Source organism: Mustela nigripes, chromosome X (genome assembly GCF_022355385.1).
Source record: "Mustela nigripes isolate SB6536 chromosome X, MUSNIG.SB6536, whole genome shotgun sequence".
NCBI lineage: Eukaryota > Metazoa > Chordata > Mammalia > Carnivora > Mustelidae > Mustela > Mustela nigripes.
The window spans coordinates 30,738,958-30,754,261 of NC_081575.1; the positions used below are offsets into that span (position 1 = coordinate 30,738,958).

The window sequence follows — 15,304 nt, forward strand, 5'->3', positions numbered from 1 at the left end:
TCCTTAAGGTCTCTCTGGTAGGAACAGCAAGAGCTTTGGCTGACTGAGAGAAGTGGGGTGGGGGTGACAGGGAGAAACACACATCTCCTTCCCCTTTCCCTTCCGGTTCAGGGCCTGAAACACACACACACACAAATCTAGAAATGGCCGTTGCTGGTCTTCTAGCGTCAGCCCCAGGGAGGAAGGGGCCAAGCCTTTGCTTGCTTAGGAAACCACCCAATGGGACAAATTAGGTTGTTTTTTTTTTCCTTCAAAACTCCAAACAGGAGAACATCTGTCACCAATATGTGAGCTGGTCAGTAGCATTTCATCTTGATTAGAAGTGCTTTATAATGACTTCAAAAGAAATGGCATAGGAGGAGAAAACAAAATTTTTGCAATCAATATTTCAAAGATTTGTTATTAAAAAAAAACACTATTTATTTATTTGGCAGAGAGAGAGCACAAGCAGGGGGAGCAAGGGAAGGAGAAGCAGATTCCCTACCGAGCAGGGACCCGATGATAGCTAGACTCCATCTCAGAACCCTGAGATCAGGACCCAAGCCAAAGGCAGATGATTAACCAACTGAGCCACCCAGGCACTCGGATGTGTCAAAAATTTAAAATACATTCTAACTCTCCTTCCCTTTTGTTTTCATCATCAAAGGACACTTAACAGTAGCAAACAAAAGGCTGTAGAATTGCTCAACTATATTTTTGAACTAAGTCTGTCTTTAAGTGTTAATAAAACTTTTTTCCCTTAGTTCTGCACTCAGCTGTGTGTTTATTTGCCCAGTAAATACCCAGTTCTTATCTAGATCCTTAAGTTCTCAGACCGGGTAACGGGTTAATGGATTAAGTTTCGAAATTGTGTTTTCACATGTGTTTTAGCAGTCCACATTGCTATTGTGTTTTCACAATGTGTTTTAGCAGTCCACATTACTGTAACTGCATAGTTTAATCAGCTAATCACCAAAAGAGGGTGTTCTGGATCATTGGAATGACCAGAGCCAAGGGTAAGGGGGAGCCCTGAGGATTTTACAACTCTGTCCCCATTTTGGAATAAGCTTTGCTAGTTTAACAAGTAGGATTTTCCAAGTCTAAAAATAGATGGCAGCTATAAATAAATAAGAATGTAAACTCCTCAATTTAACATTATGTTTTCTTTAAAATGCTAAACATCTTTCCCTATTTGGAGAGGGGCCCCTTGAGTTCTAAGAAGGGTAAGCTAAAAAACCTCAAAGGGATTATGAAGTAAATATTTAAATGGGGGGTGGGCAAAAGTAGGTGAAGGGGCATGGGAGATACAGGCTCCCAGTTATGGAATGAATAAGTCACAGGAATAAAAGGCACAGCATGGGGAATATAGCCAAGGGTATTGTAATGGCGTTGTATGGGGACAGATGGGACTCGTGGTGACCAGACCATAACGCAGAGGGTTAAATCACTATGCTGTACACCGGAAACTAGTTTGACATTGTGTGTCAACTATACTCAAATTTTAAAAAATGTTTTTAAGCACCATTTACATTTAATGAAATGTGCCACATGATTTGGTGTTCAGGCTAGCAGCCTCAAGCCAATGTCTAAAAAACCACAGTGATATTTCTTTCTTTCTTTTTTTTTTTTTTACTTACTATTTTGTCCAGTCTTATAGTGTTAAAGATTAAGGAATGATAATGGAGAGGAATAATCCTTGATTTCTGCGTGACTGTAGGGTCTTTGGACTTGTGGAAACAAATTCTAGGGAAATATTTTAATATTTCTAACCATTTTCAGTAGACATAAAACTCTTATTGTGATTTCTCTAATAAAAAGAGGAGGTAATATTAACCTCACTTATCTGAAAAACACACCTAAGAATGTATTAGTGTGTTTAGAGTTCTTCTACCAGTTTATTTGGAATTACAGGTGTACAAGTTCAGTATTTATTTTGGCTGTAATTTCATGGGCAGAACAGGGATGTAGGAAAAAAAAAACCCTGAAACAGGGCCTTTTTTTGATAAGTAAGATTTTTCCATTTTAAAACCACCTATGTACTAAAAAAGGAGAAAACCAGAGTATGCCAATTTCAAACACATGGACTGTTAAAAAAATATTTTGGTATCAAACAGAAAGTGTTCATTTAAAATATAAGTAAAATGAATCTCCATTTTAGTTATGACACCATGCTTGGGAAAACTCATTTTAGAGAGAGGTTCTTCCTGGACGTCGGGGTGGCTCAGTTGGGTAAGCGTCTGCCTTCGGCTCAGGTCATGATCCCAGGGTCCTGAGATTGAGCCCCACCTCGGGCTCTTTGCTCAGCGGGGAATCTGCTTCTCTCTCTGCCCCTTCTCCTGCTCGTGCTCTCCGTCTCTCCCTGACAAATAAATAAAATCTTAAAAAGAAAGAAAGAGGTTCTCCCCACACAGGTGGTATTATATGAGGCAATCAAACACTGAGCCTTAGATGTAAAATGAAAGCCATGTAGTTAACTGTAGGAATCCTGGAGTTAAAAAAACAAAATAAACATGGCTGTGTTCTCACAGACCAAGGCAGAGTGATAGGACTCCCACAAGATGGTTTCATTTTACCCTCATGTTACTCATTCAACTACCTTAGAGGAAGTAGCTTGGCCATTATGATAGATAGTGGAAGGTTTCTTTGCAATATCCGTACCTGGTCAATTTTTAAACCTAGCTCGAGTAGTTTCTACAGTAGTAGCCAGCAATATCGTTTCTGGAAAGGGAAACTTTCAGGCAGAGTCTTGAATTAGACCTGCTGGATTCCGAAGCCCTTCAAGACCACTGACTCCCTTTCTGTTTTGCCTGCCCCACTCCCGATCTCCCCTCCAGCTCTATTGACATAATTGATACCTAACACTGTGTAAGTTTAAGGTGTGTGTGTTGATTTCACACGTGTATATTGCAAAACGATTACCACAGCGGTGTTAACACCACATGTACTTACTATTTGGGGGGAGATGAGAATATTTAAGATCCACTCTCCCAGCAACTATCAAGTATATAATCCAGTTTCTTTAACTACGATCACTGTGCTATGCATTAGATCTCCAGAATGTATTCATCTTATACCTGAAAGTTTCTACCCTCTGACCAACATCTTCCTGTTTTCCCCACCCGCCCCCACCCCAGCCCCTTGCAACTACCATTTCACTCTCTGTTTCTGTGAATTCAACTTTTTAGATGCTACGTGAAAGTAAGATCATACAGTGTTTGTCTTTCTCTTTCTGACTCATTTCACTTAGCAGAGCACCTTCAAGGTCCATTCATATTACTCGAATTGGCAGGATTTCCTTCTTCTTGTGGCTGAATAACATTCTATTATGTATATGTGCCACATCTTTACCCATTCATTCGAACCTGTTTCATATGTTTTCATGTCACTAATTAGCATCTTTTCATTTCAGCACTTCTTGCAAGGCAGGTCTAGCACTGATAACTTGTTCAGCTTTTGTTTGCCTGGGAATATCTTCATCCGTCCATCATTTCTGAAGGACAACTTTGCTGGAAAGAGTACTCTTGATTGGCAGTTTTATTTTTTCAGTGCTCTGAGTAGATCATCCTGCTCTCTCCTTGCCTGTAAGGTTCTGCTGCAAAATCCACTGATAGACTTAGGGAGGTTCCCTTGTAAGTTACAAACTTACTTTCTCTTGCTACGTTAGGATTACTTGTCTTTTTTTTTTTTTTAAAGATTTATTTATTTATTTGACACACAGTGAGAGACAGCAAGAGACAGAGAGAGAGGAACACAAGCAGGTGAGTGGGAGAGGGAGAAGCAGGCTTCCCACCAAGCAGGGAGCCCAATGTGGGGCTCAATCCCAGGACCCCGGGATCGTGACCTGAGCGGAAGGCAGATGCTTAACCAACTGAGCCACCCAGGAGCCCCGACAGTTTTACTATAAACACGTCTTTAGAGAAGCTCTCTGAGTTTTTTTGGGGATCTATGAACCTTGTGAACATGGGTGTCCAAATCTCTCTCTAGACTTGGGACATTCTCGGCCAATATTTCTTGAAATAAAAGCTTTCTGTCTTTTTCTCAGACTCTAATAATTCACAGATTGTTTCCTCTGATGCTGTCCCGAAGATCACCCACATAAGCTTCTTCACTCTTTCTCATTCTTTTGTCCTTTGTTCTTCTCTGATGAGATCATTTTAAAGGTCTTGGCTTCTTCTTCTCTTTTTTTTTTAAAAGATCTATTTATTTATTTTAGGGTAGAGGGGCAGAGGCAGAAGGAGAGAGAATCTCAAGCAATCAACCTACTGAGCATGGCGCCTGAGATCATGACCAGAGCCTACGCCAAGAGTTGGATGTCTAACCAGTTGAGCCACCCGTGCGCCCCATCAAAGGTCCTGGTTTCTATTTCACAGATTAGTTCTTCTGCTTGATCCATTCTGCCGGCAATGCTCTGTTGTGTTCTTCACTTCATTCGTTGTATTCTTCAATGCCAGAATTTGTGTTTCCTTCAAAATTTCTGTTTAACTTCTTGTTTTGTTCTCATATGGTTTTCCTGACATCATTGAGCTGTCTTTCAGTTTTATTGTAGCTTCCTTATTAAGCTTCCTTAACACGGCTATTTTGAATTCTTGAGGAGGTAAACTGCAGAGCTCCAAGTCTTTGACACGGGTCACTGGAAGATTGTTGGGATCCCTTGTTGGTGTCATGTTTCCTTTGTTTTTCCTGTTCTCTCAAGTCTTGCATCTGAAGTAGCAGTCATCTCCAATCACCTTTACTGGCCGACTCTGGGAGAGAATTAACTTCCATGGGGCCTTCCCCGCCTTCCTATGGATAGCCTGGCTTCACACTCCTTGCTCCCCTTTGTGGCAGATTTCTGAAGCTTGTATGCCTTCTCTCCCTCATGCGACACACCAGGCCGGGTGCTAACAGCTCCCTTTTGCTCTCTCAAGGCTGGTGTTGAAGCTCAAGTCCATGTTCCCCAAGGGGCCCACAGATTCTGGATGGCTTTCTGGTCATCTGCAAAAGCTGGCTCTCATCACCTATCAGGAGAATGCCCAGGGACCCAGCTGGAGGATAAAGGAGCGGGTGGTTTAGATGTGCAAGGCATGGAGAGTACCTGTGGGCTAGGGGCTAGATGGGGCAATGGCGGGGGGGGGGGGGGCGGAATCCATGAGCTAAGTGTCCCTCGTGCCTTGCTGGCGGGCTTCCAGATAGAGCCTGCAATGCAGCCAGTAGGATTCCTGTCTTTTTTGTTGTTTGTTTGTTTGTTTTGGATTCCTGTCTTTTAAAAGCCATCTAGGAATCCTACCTGGACACTCCCTCCCTTTCCCCACCCCCAGTCATGCAGCTCAGGAGCCAGGACTCCGGCAGGGCGAGAGAGAAATGGGCCTCTTTGGCGGGTCCTGTACTGCTGGGGAAGCCAGGTGCCCACTCATAGGCTCTCACTTTTTCCCACCGAAGAAATCATGTGCAAGGAGGTCTCTCTTGGCACTAAGCCAAGCCACCTTAAAGAAGGTGGGACATGAGTCAAGTCAAACTGTTCTGAGCCGCCGCAAGGCATCTGAACTTGTATCTATTTAGCTCCAAAAGCATGCCAGAACTTCTCAGCTGGACCCCTGGACATGCACCAAGGACCATCCTCTCTAATCTGTGGACAACTGTCTAAGGCAGCGTTCTCCAGGGGCTCTCAGACCGCAGCTGGGAGGGGCTGGAGCCCACTAGGGGACCAAGGTTTGTCTGTTTGTTGCCTAAAGCTCGGGTGGGTAAGATTCCTCCCCAGGTCCCTTGGCACACACTGCTGGATTCCGCAGCTCCCAGAGGCACTTTTGTCCATGGACAGATGCCACATTGTTGGGAGGGGTCGTATACAAACAAGGCACATCTTATTTGGCCATCTTGCTGATGTGCTGACCCCTTCTAATACCAAAGTACCGGTACACTAAGGTAGCTACAGAGAAATCATCTGTGGCAGGTTTTGGTGAATCTGAGACAGATGAGCGGAAAACAGAGGATCTCTATTAACCAGAGCTTCTCATGAGCCCTGAGAAGAATTTAATCGGTGGCAGTCTTCCAGGGAGACAGTCTTGGAAAAATAAACATTGGGAATCAGGCCTGGCCCTGTTACTATTTAACTTATTCTTGTGCTCTTAATGGAAGGCAAAATGAGCAGTCCAGTTTTCTTTTATAACAACTTCTGTTTAACATGGAATGAGGCTAACGGTGAACATAGTTTTCGGAGCTCAATGACATCACATTCCTAGTCACAAGCTACAAGCATGAAAACTCGCGCACTAGCGGAAATCCTCCACTGTGTCTGAGAACAGAAATATCTTACTTTTTCGATGAAGAAACTCTGCAACCAAAGCTGCCACGTGGACGTAACACATTGCTGCCTGAAAGAGGACAAAAAAAGGTCAGCCTGCGTTCCAGGGTTTTTGTAGGACTGTGCTCAGGACAAAGTCTTAGGTCCTCACCTCTGAAAAATCTCCATTTTTTATGTGAATCTTGGCCATGCTATCAAGCCAGGTTTTCCTGAGCTCCGGAGTGCTTGCATAGGACTTGGCTAAGCTATACTGGAGATCAATGAGCATTTCTGGATCTTTCTCATGCTCCTTCATTTGAGCAGTGGCCATGAGAACAGTACGGATTCTCTTGGTCAAGTCTTTGACTTCTGCAGGAAAAGCAGTTGCCTGATTTCAAAACAAACAAAAAAGACATGTTCATTAACATTATTAATGTGCTCTAATGTGCTCTAAGCCTTGGCATCCAATCCTGGGAATAACATGGTTTATATTCCTTGGGACAGTTCTTGGTATTTGGTTCTTGGTATATTACATGTCTAAAGAGTATTTTATTTTACTTTACTTTATTTTATTTCATTTTATTTTAAAGTAGGCTCCAAGCACAGGATGGAGCCCAACACAGGGCTTGAACTCATGACCCTGAGATCAAGACCTGGGCTGAGATCATGAGCCAGACACTTAACCAACTTAGCCACCCAGGCGCTCCTGAAGAGCTTTAAATTAATTCTTTTTAAAGGCTCTACCTTGATGGCAGTATACTCACAATACATAAAAGCACAGCTTCTGGAGCCAGACTACCTGGCTCTGAACTCTAGCTAGTCTTCTGTATATCTCACGGCCATGAGAATTATTGGCCGTTATCATGGAATTTTAGTTACAAGAATAACTAAAAATGGACAGCTTACTATGGATCAAGCAACGGTCGGAGTGCCTTACATCTTTTATTTTTCCAGCAACCCTATGAAATAAGCACTGTTGTAATTCATTTAACCAATAGGAAAACGGAGGAACGCTGCAGTTAAATAGTTCGGCCAAAGTGTCACAGCTGGTTAAGTGGCAGGGACAGGATTGACACCCAGACATCCTGGCCCCAGAGCTAGTGATCTCAGCCACTCTTCCTTATGATAAAGCATACCTATCCCACCCACCGATTACCACATACACTCAGGTAGAATCCATACTGCAAACATTTCCACTTCTCCAACTAAAAGGCTGTGAATCACAGGACATTCTCTAAAGAATTTACTAGCTTCTCTCAGAGTGTTGTTTTGTTCTCCAAACCTCCTAAGTTAGTTTCCTCTTTATCCTGGCCACTATTAAGAAAGTACTATCACTTCCTCTTAACACCAGTGGACTGATCACAATTGTCGGTAGGGTTCAGAGAAGATGAGTGAGGGACAAGTTACAGGGGTTAGGGAGCTTTCCAAGGTGAATATAACCAAATGTGGAGGAAACAGTTCTTAAAAGTGCTTTCTTAATCCCTTTAAAAATAATAAGTATGGCTAGTAAGGTTCCTTCTTTTTTTTTTTAACTTTTATTTAAATTCAATTAGCCAACATACAGTACATCCTTAGTTTCACATTAAAGCTCCTTCTTAAACCCCAGTAGCAATTTCATTTACTGGGGTAAAGGCATACCTTGATGACCTTATTGGTGATGACAGCCCTACGAGAATAAAACTAAGAAATGAGTCATGACAAAGAGTTCTTATCAAGGTCAGCCACAGTGGACCTTGTTCACTTTGAAAAAGATGCTAATCCAATTTTTATATAACATAGAATTAAGAATGGTAATGACCAACAAAAATAAATTTCAGGGTAGAAGATCCTTAATGACAAAAATTGTTTCCATGCTCATGGGATTAGTTGGAGCATACACTGATCTCTCAGGGAACCAGTAAAACTGGCTGAAAAGCAAACTTTCCCAGCCTGAGAAGCACTGGCACTGTTTTGTTTTTGGTTTTTTTTTTCAGTCTAAGAAACATTCTTATGGGAATAATTTTTTTTTCTTTGGTACATAGATTCTACATGTCCCAAACATCAAGTATGCTGTGACTGGGAGTTTTTTTTTCCTTCCTTTTTTTTTTTTTAAACACAATAATTTTAAATTATCCTGGAGGATGACCTTTCCCAAGAATGGGGATGATCCCTCTGGGAGAGAAAGCCTTCTACTGGCAAAAGATTCTTCTTCCCTTGAACACATGCATCACTGAAGATCAGGACCTGTTCTCTGTGCAACAAGACAAAAGTATTTTTAACAATGTTGTAGCTTGAGCACATACGGGTAAGAAAGAGGGATGGTGGTCAGGGTCTTGGGCTTTGCCTCAGCCACCTGGTATGTAAGAACAGGGTTAGGCTAGGGTTTGCCTATGTACCTAGGGCAAGCCATAATCAGTGAACAGAGGATTCCTGAAACCCAGTGCACCAGTAATCAAAATCATAGATGATAATAACTCTCAAAAAAAAAAGAAGCGAGTTTAGGGCGCCCGGGTGGCTCAGTGGCTTAAGCCTCTGCCTTCAGCTCAGGTCATGATCTCAGGATCCTGGGATGGAGCCCCACATCAGGCTCTCTGCTCAGCGGGGAGCCTGCTTCCCCCTCTCTCTCTGCCTGCCTCTCTGCCTACTTGTGATCTCTCTCTCTGTCAAATAAATAAATAAAATTAAAAAAAAAAGAAGCAAGTTTAGAAATCAAGCTCAGAAAAAAATTCCAATTCTACTAGCTAAAATAACTACACGTAACAAAGTATAGTAATTTCTCCAGCCAGCCAGATGATTTTGAAGATGCTCCATGTACCAGGCTGTGTTCTGGGCGCTGGAGAGATGGGGCCACACAAGGCAAAGCCCATGTCTTATACACTCGACACTATCAAGAGTTGTGAATCCCATGAGAGCGTAACTAGAGCAGTATGAACTTTTCTGACTCAGAAGGTGGTTCTAGTTTACTCCTTGGAGTGAGAACATACCTTCATAGGTCTGTCACTGTTGGCAAAATTATTAATAATGAATAGAGACTCCTGAAATCGCGACCCTCCGCTTAGCGCGACATCGGCTATCAGCTGGCTCACGGCGATTATGATCTGTGGGAAGAAGCACACATGGTTTTTCGAATATCTTTTGAACAAATGCTGCTGATTTCCATCATTGTGGAAGCCCCTAAGCACACGTATGAAATGTTCTTTTTAAAAATTGCCTCACTGGGTGCCCTGGTGGCTCAGTCGGTTAAGCATCTGCCTTCGGCTCAAGTCAGGATCCCAGGCTTCTGGGATTGAGCCCCACATCGGGCTCCTGCTTCCCCCCCGCCCCCCACTTGTATTCTCACGCTCTCAGTCAAATAAAATCTTTTAAATAAAAAAAAAATCTTGTAAAAAGAAAAAGAAAAGGGGTGCTTGGGTGGCTCAGTTGGATAGGCGTCTGCCTTCGGCTCAGGTCATGATCCCGGAGTCCTGGGATCGAGACCCGCATCGGGCTCCCTGCTCTTCGGAGAGCCTGCTTCTCCCTCTCCCTCTCCCCCTGCTTGTGTTCCCTCTCTCGTTGTGTCTCTCTCTGTCAAATAAATAAAATCTTTTTAAAAAAAGAAAAAGAAATAAAAATGCTACACCATTCCATCGTAATCTGTTTTCTTCATACGTGAGGGGTTTGAATTCTTCTAGAGGAAGAGCAACTTGTCCCAAGGGCAAAGTTTATTTAGCCTTTTCTTGGTTAGATGCGAATGACTGTTCACAACTCTTAGCACAGTTAGATCTAAAACGGTTTGCAAGATCATGATCTGAGACAACGGTGGTGAGATCTCTGCTTCGACTCTGCCGGCTAGGTCATTGCCATGGCAAAGCTGGAAATAGATGACATTTTTCTCGGGTAGTTTATCAGTGCCTTTCGCTAGTCGATTTCAGGGTGCTGGACTCACAGTGGCGGCCCCTCAGCTCCCTTCCTGGTTTCTGACTCTGCTCTCTCCAGTTCTGATGGCAGGACACATAAAGGCCTTAGGGGATGGTCTGAAACTCAGGTTCCCTTGGATGATCGCCTACGTGATTCACACTCTGGTGCTGATGGCCGGGGGTTTTATCCCCACTTGCAGGAAGCAGGGTTTGGTGGGAGCTGCAAGCACAGGCTCTAGAGTCAAACTGCCTTACATTCAGCTTTTGGCTTTATTGATTATTCATTGTATGGCTTGGGGAAAGTTATTTCACCCTCCTGTGCCTCACTGTTCTCATTAGTCATATGGGGAGGATAACAATACCTGCCTGATAGCGTGGTTATGAGAGTGAAAGGGAGCCTAATCACAAGACCAGTTAGCCCTTTTTTGAGCACTTACTATGGGCCGGAGATGGTTTGAAGTCTTCACATTTATTAATGCGTTTATATTTCAATAAATGACTTGAGAGAACGGATGCTCTGACCCTGAAGAACAGACCTTAGTGGGGAATTTCAGGCATACGGGCATGTTTACTGTGCAAGTGTTTTTTAGGGAAGGCAGTCTTTAAATGGCGCCTCATAAAAGCAAATAGCAAAAGCCCCAACAGGTAATGCTGGCCCTCATATCCCAAAGTAACTATGTAGCAGATTTTATAGAAAGCGTCTACCCCTATCAGATTTTCCCATTCCCAATGATGTTTCTAGAAAGCTGCAGATGGTTGCTTCCCCATTTCTTTTTTTTTTTTTAAGATTTTATTTATTTGACAGAGAGAGACACTATGAGAGAGGGAACACAAGCAGAGGGAGTGGGAGAGGGAGAAGCAGGCTTCCTACTGAGCAGGGAGCCTGACATGGGGGCCTGATGCCAGGACTCCGGGATCATACCTGATCTGAAGGCAGACGTTTAATGACTAAGCCACCCAGGTGCCCCTCCTTTCCCATTTCTAACCCAGACTCCAACAAACAACTCCAATGGAACAGACTGTGGCAGGGAAGAAGTGGGAAATACGACCAAGGATCTCCCAGAGGGCAAAGATGCCTAGTGAGTCAAGAAGGCCCATCTGTGGTTTGGCTGAGAGCAGTTTCATCCAACAAGCAAAAGAAATGTAGACAATGACAACTACCACACGCTAAGTGTCCCTTACACACATGATAGGCATGGTGCCCGGCACTACACACACTTTCTGTTAGACCCTCACAGTAACCCTGCAGGGCGAACCACACCTGCCTCGTTTTACAGATGAGGCAGAGAGTTGAAGACAAATTGAGTCCCTTGCCTAGGGCCACACAGTAAGTACGTAGCTGAACTGGGATTTAAACCAGGTGTGAGGGGTTGGGGGTGGCGGCGCCTGGGTGGCTCAGTCAGTGAAGCATCTGCCTTTGGCTCAGGTCATGCTCCTGGGGTCCAGGGACTGAGGCCCATGTCCTGCTCCCTGCTCAGCGGGGAGTCTGCTTCTCCCTCTGCCCCTCCCCCTGCTCGGGCTTTCTCTCTCCACCCCGCAATAAATAAATAAAACCTTTAAAGAAACTAAACCCAGGTAGGTCTGATTCCAAAGTTTGGGCTTGCCACAAACCTGGAGTCGTCTCTCAGTTTTCACTAACTAGGCATGCTGGAACATGAAAAAACAAGCTAAATTACTTGTTACGGTAATAGCCAGTTGTCTAACCAGCTGTGCCATCTAACAAAGATTTTGTCTGGTACTTAATCATTTCTTTTAATCCTCACGAAACCCTGATGACGTAGGCACAGATATTTGCCCCTAGTCTGCATGTGAAGAAGCTGAGGCGTTAAGACTATGGAAGCTACTCAAGGTCACATGGTAAGTGGTACTCCTGGAGCCTGAACTAGAGCCTGTGCTCTTGACCTCTGCGCTCTAGAGCAGGGCTGTCCAACAGAAATAGGACGTGAGCCCCAAAGGCAATTTTAAATTGTCCCATAGCCACAACAAAAACTAAAAAGACACGGGTGAAATTTAATAAATTTCACTTAACTCAACTCTGTCCAAAATATCACTTCAATGTACAGTCAATATAAAATAATTGAGATAGTTTACTTTTTTGTACTTGGTCTTCAAAAGCCAATGTGTATTGTGTATTTACAACACATCTCAGTTTGGCCTAGCCGAGTTTCAAGCACTAACTGGCCCTATGTGGCTAAGGGCTATTGTATCGGACCGAGTATCTGAAGGTATTGATACTTGATACTTTTTTAGAGGCTAAAGACTGAACAGAGGAAAGAACAGGAGTGGGCTGCCTGGGTGGCTCAGTCAATTAAGCGTCTGCCTTTGGCTCTGGTCATGATCCCAGGGTCCTGGGATGGAGCCCCACGTCGGGCTCCCTGCTCCTCCCTCTCCCTCTGCCCCTCACTCCCCACCCCCCAACTTTAAGCTCCAACTTTCTTTCTCTCTCAAATAAATGAAGTCTTAAAAAAAAAAAAGAAAGAAAGAAAGAAAAAGAAAAAGAAAGAACGGGAGCTTTGATTTTCACAGACCTGCAGATGTGTCCTCAAAAAGGTTTTCCTTTTGGTATACTCAAAGTTGTTTCTCATCAGAAGGTACAAAAGTGCAGATGCTTCGTTCCTGGTTGAGCTAATCTTTGAGGTGCAGCACTTTAAAACCTCATAGCAAAACGCAGCACACATGTTCACCCTTCCTTTGAAAAAGGCTGAAGGGAACTAAAGAACAGGAAAAACATAAGTAAGTATCTGAAAACCCAATCACAAAAATCAATCCATTATCACATGCCTATTATATTCTCGCTCAAAACTGTATTGGCTGCTGGTGCACCTGGATGGCTCAGTTGGTTAAGCGTCTGCCTTTGGCTCGGGTCATGATCCCGGGGTTGTGGGATCAAGCCCTGCATTGGACTTGTGCTTCCCCCTCTCCCTCTGCCTCCCCCCACCACCCCTGCTCATACTCTCTCTCTCTCAAGCAAATAAATAAAATTAAAAAAAAAAATAACAGGAGAATTCAAGTCCATACACAGGTCACTACAAAAATGTGCGACACTGATTATAAACACAACAGATCCAAGAGGAGCTCACGATGCTCTGGAAAAGATGAGTAGGTTGTTGATAACAGGTATTAAATTAATGAATGGCTGAGATGATGAATGATTGATGGGTGCCAGTTTGGGCTTTGAAAACAGGAAGGACCATCTGCATTGCTTACACTTTCGCTTTATGTTTAAACTGTATTTGAACAGTTGCTTATAGTCTGAACTCCCAAACGCTGAGAAAATTATAGTGGGAATCTATCCATCAAGTAAAGTTGATCTTTTAAGAAGCAGACGCGCATGCATCTTCTACTCATAAATAGTGTCGAGTAAACTGTAGTTTGGCATTAGAAAGAGAGTGCAAAAGTGATGCAAATCTTCCAAATTGCCAAGCGGCTGTTACTCTGAAAATGTATTCATACTGCTTTGTGGAAGATCAACTGTCCATATAACAGGCTGGTTACAATCTCCCATGCCTCCATGGCGAGGCAAGCAAGTGGTAAGTTCCTTCAAGGGTACACAATGGAGTTTTTTAGGAAGTGTGAAGCTAGAGGGCCACCCTTTCAAAATCATTCCTTGGGAATCTTAAGTTTAAACCCACGTTACAGGAACTGCGCCCCCCCCCCCCTTCTTTAAAGTAACCTCTACACCTAGTGTGGGGCTCAAACTCTTGACCTCAAGATCAAGAGTCACATGCTCCACTGACGAAGCCAGTCAGGCGCCCCAGGAATCTACTCCTTTTATCACCTCAACACCAAATACAAATGCTGTGCAGATAATGAATGTTTAATGAATGCTTTCTGATTGGCAACTGGGAACTCTCATCAGCAGTCCCACCAGATGAGACTAAATCTTGCTGGGCAAGATACTCTAGTATGAAAACAAAGGTGTGAGGAAGGGCATGGGAATAGTGTAGTTAATCCGCCACACTTAGCCTCTACCTCCACCATACTTCTCTGAGGGGACAATGGCCAAAATCATCAATGACCTTATTGTCAATCCCCATGGACTCCCTTTCCCCATTCTTATTACACCACTCCATACCTCCTAATACTGCTAAAACTTTTTTCTCCTTTGGCTTCCATGATATCCCTCTTTTTTACCTTTCTTCCCACTTCTGTGATTGCTGCTCCCCTCTCATCTCCACAGATTTCTTTTCTAGCCCTTTCTAGGTTGTTTTTCTTGACTGTATTGCTCTTGACCTTTTTTTTGTTGTTTGTTCTCCCTCTACATACTCTCCAGGGGAAATAAAACCACTCCCATGGCTTCAATTACCACTCATATGCTGATGATCTCCCTAGTTCACTATGCTCCAGTTAAACTGGGCCTTTCAGTTCCCAGAATTTTCAGTTTTTTCCCAAATCTGGGCCTTTGCATATGCATGCCCTTCTCCCTAGAGTGTTCTTCCTTGGGCTTTTCAAACAGTTGACCCTTTTTCATATTTCAGGTCTCATTTTTAAAGGGATAAGCCTATTTAAGTAAGATATCTGTGGAGCACCTAGGTGGCTCAGTCGGTCAAACTCTTGATTTGGGCTTAGGGCATGATCTCAGGGTTGTGAGATCGAGGCTCATGTCTGGCTCCACACTGGGCATACAGTCTGCTTAAGATTTTCTCTCTCCCTCTTCCTCTGCCCTCCCCACCCCCACCCTGCTTGTACATGCACGTGCGCTCTATAAAAAAAAATAAAATAAGGTAAGGTATCTCTTACAAATCATTATTCTCTATCTTAGCACCTTGGTTCCTTCCCAAAACTTATAATTACTATTTTATTTACTCATTTATTTTCTTTCCCCCAACCCTACTAGACTAGAAGCTTAGCGAGGGCAGAGACTATGTTTCTTTTGTATCCCCAGCACTGTATCTCTAGTACCTAGTACAGTGCCAGATAGAGAAGCGGTGTTCAATAAATACAGGATGGATGGATGGGTGGGTGGATGGGTGGGTGGATGGATGGATGGATGGATGGATGATGGATGGATGGACGGTGGATGGATGGATGGACGGTGGATGGATGGATGGATGGATGGGTGGGTAGATGGATAGATGGATGGGTGGGTGAGTGGATGGATGGGTGGGTGGATGGATAGATGGTGGATGGATGGATGGATGGGTGCGTGGATGGATGGATGGGTGGCTGGGTGGATGGCTGGCTGGCTAGA

General features: G+C 43.7%; 1 protein-coding gene across 2 annotated transcripts in view; it reads right to left on the reverse strand.

The window, feature by feature from the left end:
• The window catches only part of DOCK11 (dedicator of cytokinesis 11), a 193,548-nt gene that overhangs the window by 37,332 nt on the left and 140,912 nt on the right, over positions 1-15,304 (reverse strand). For both annotated transcript variants that reach the window (XM_059385729.1, XM_059385730.1), the window contains 4 exons: positions 12,642-12,824; positions 9,202-9,315; positions 6,411-6,626; positions 6,272-6,329 (listed from right to left, as the gene is read on the reverse strand). In XM_059385729.1, the coding sequence (XP_059241712.1) occupies positions 6,272-6,329; positions 6,411-6,626; positions 9,202-9,315; positions 12,642-12,824 (571 nt within the window). The remainder of the gene's footprint in view (positions 1-6,271; positions 6,330-6,410; positions 6,627-9,201; positions 9,316-12,641; positions 12,825-15,304) is intronic.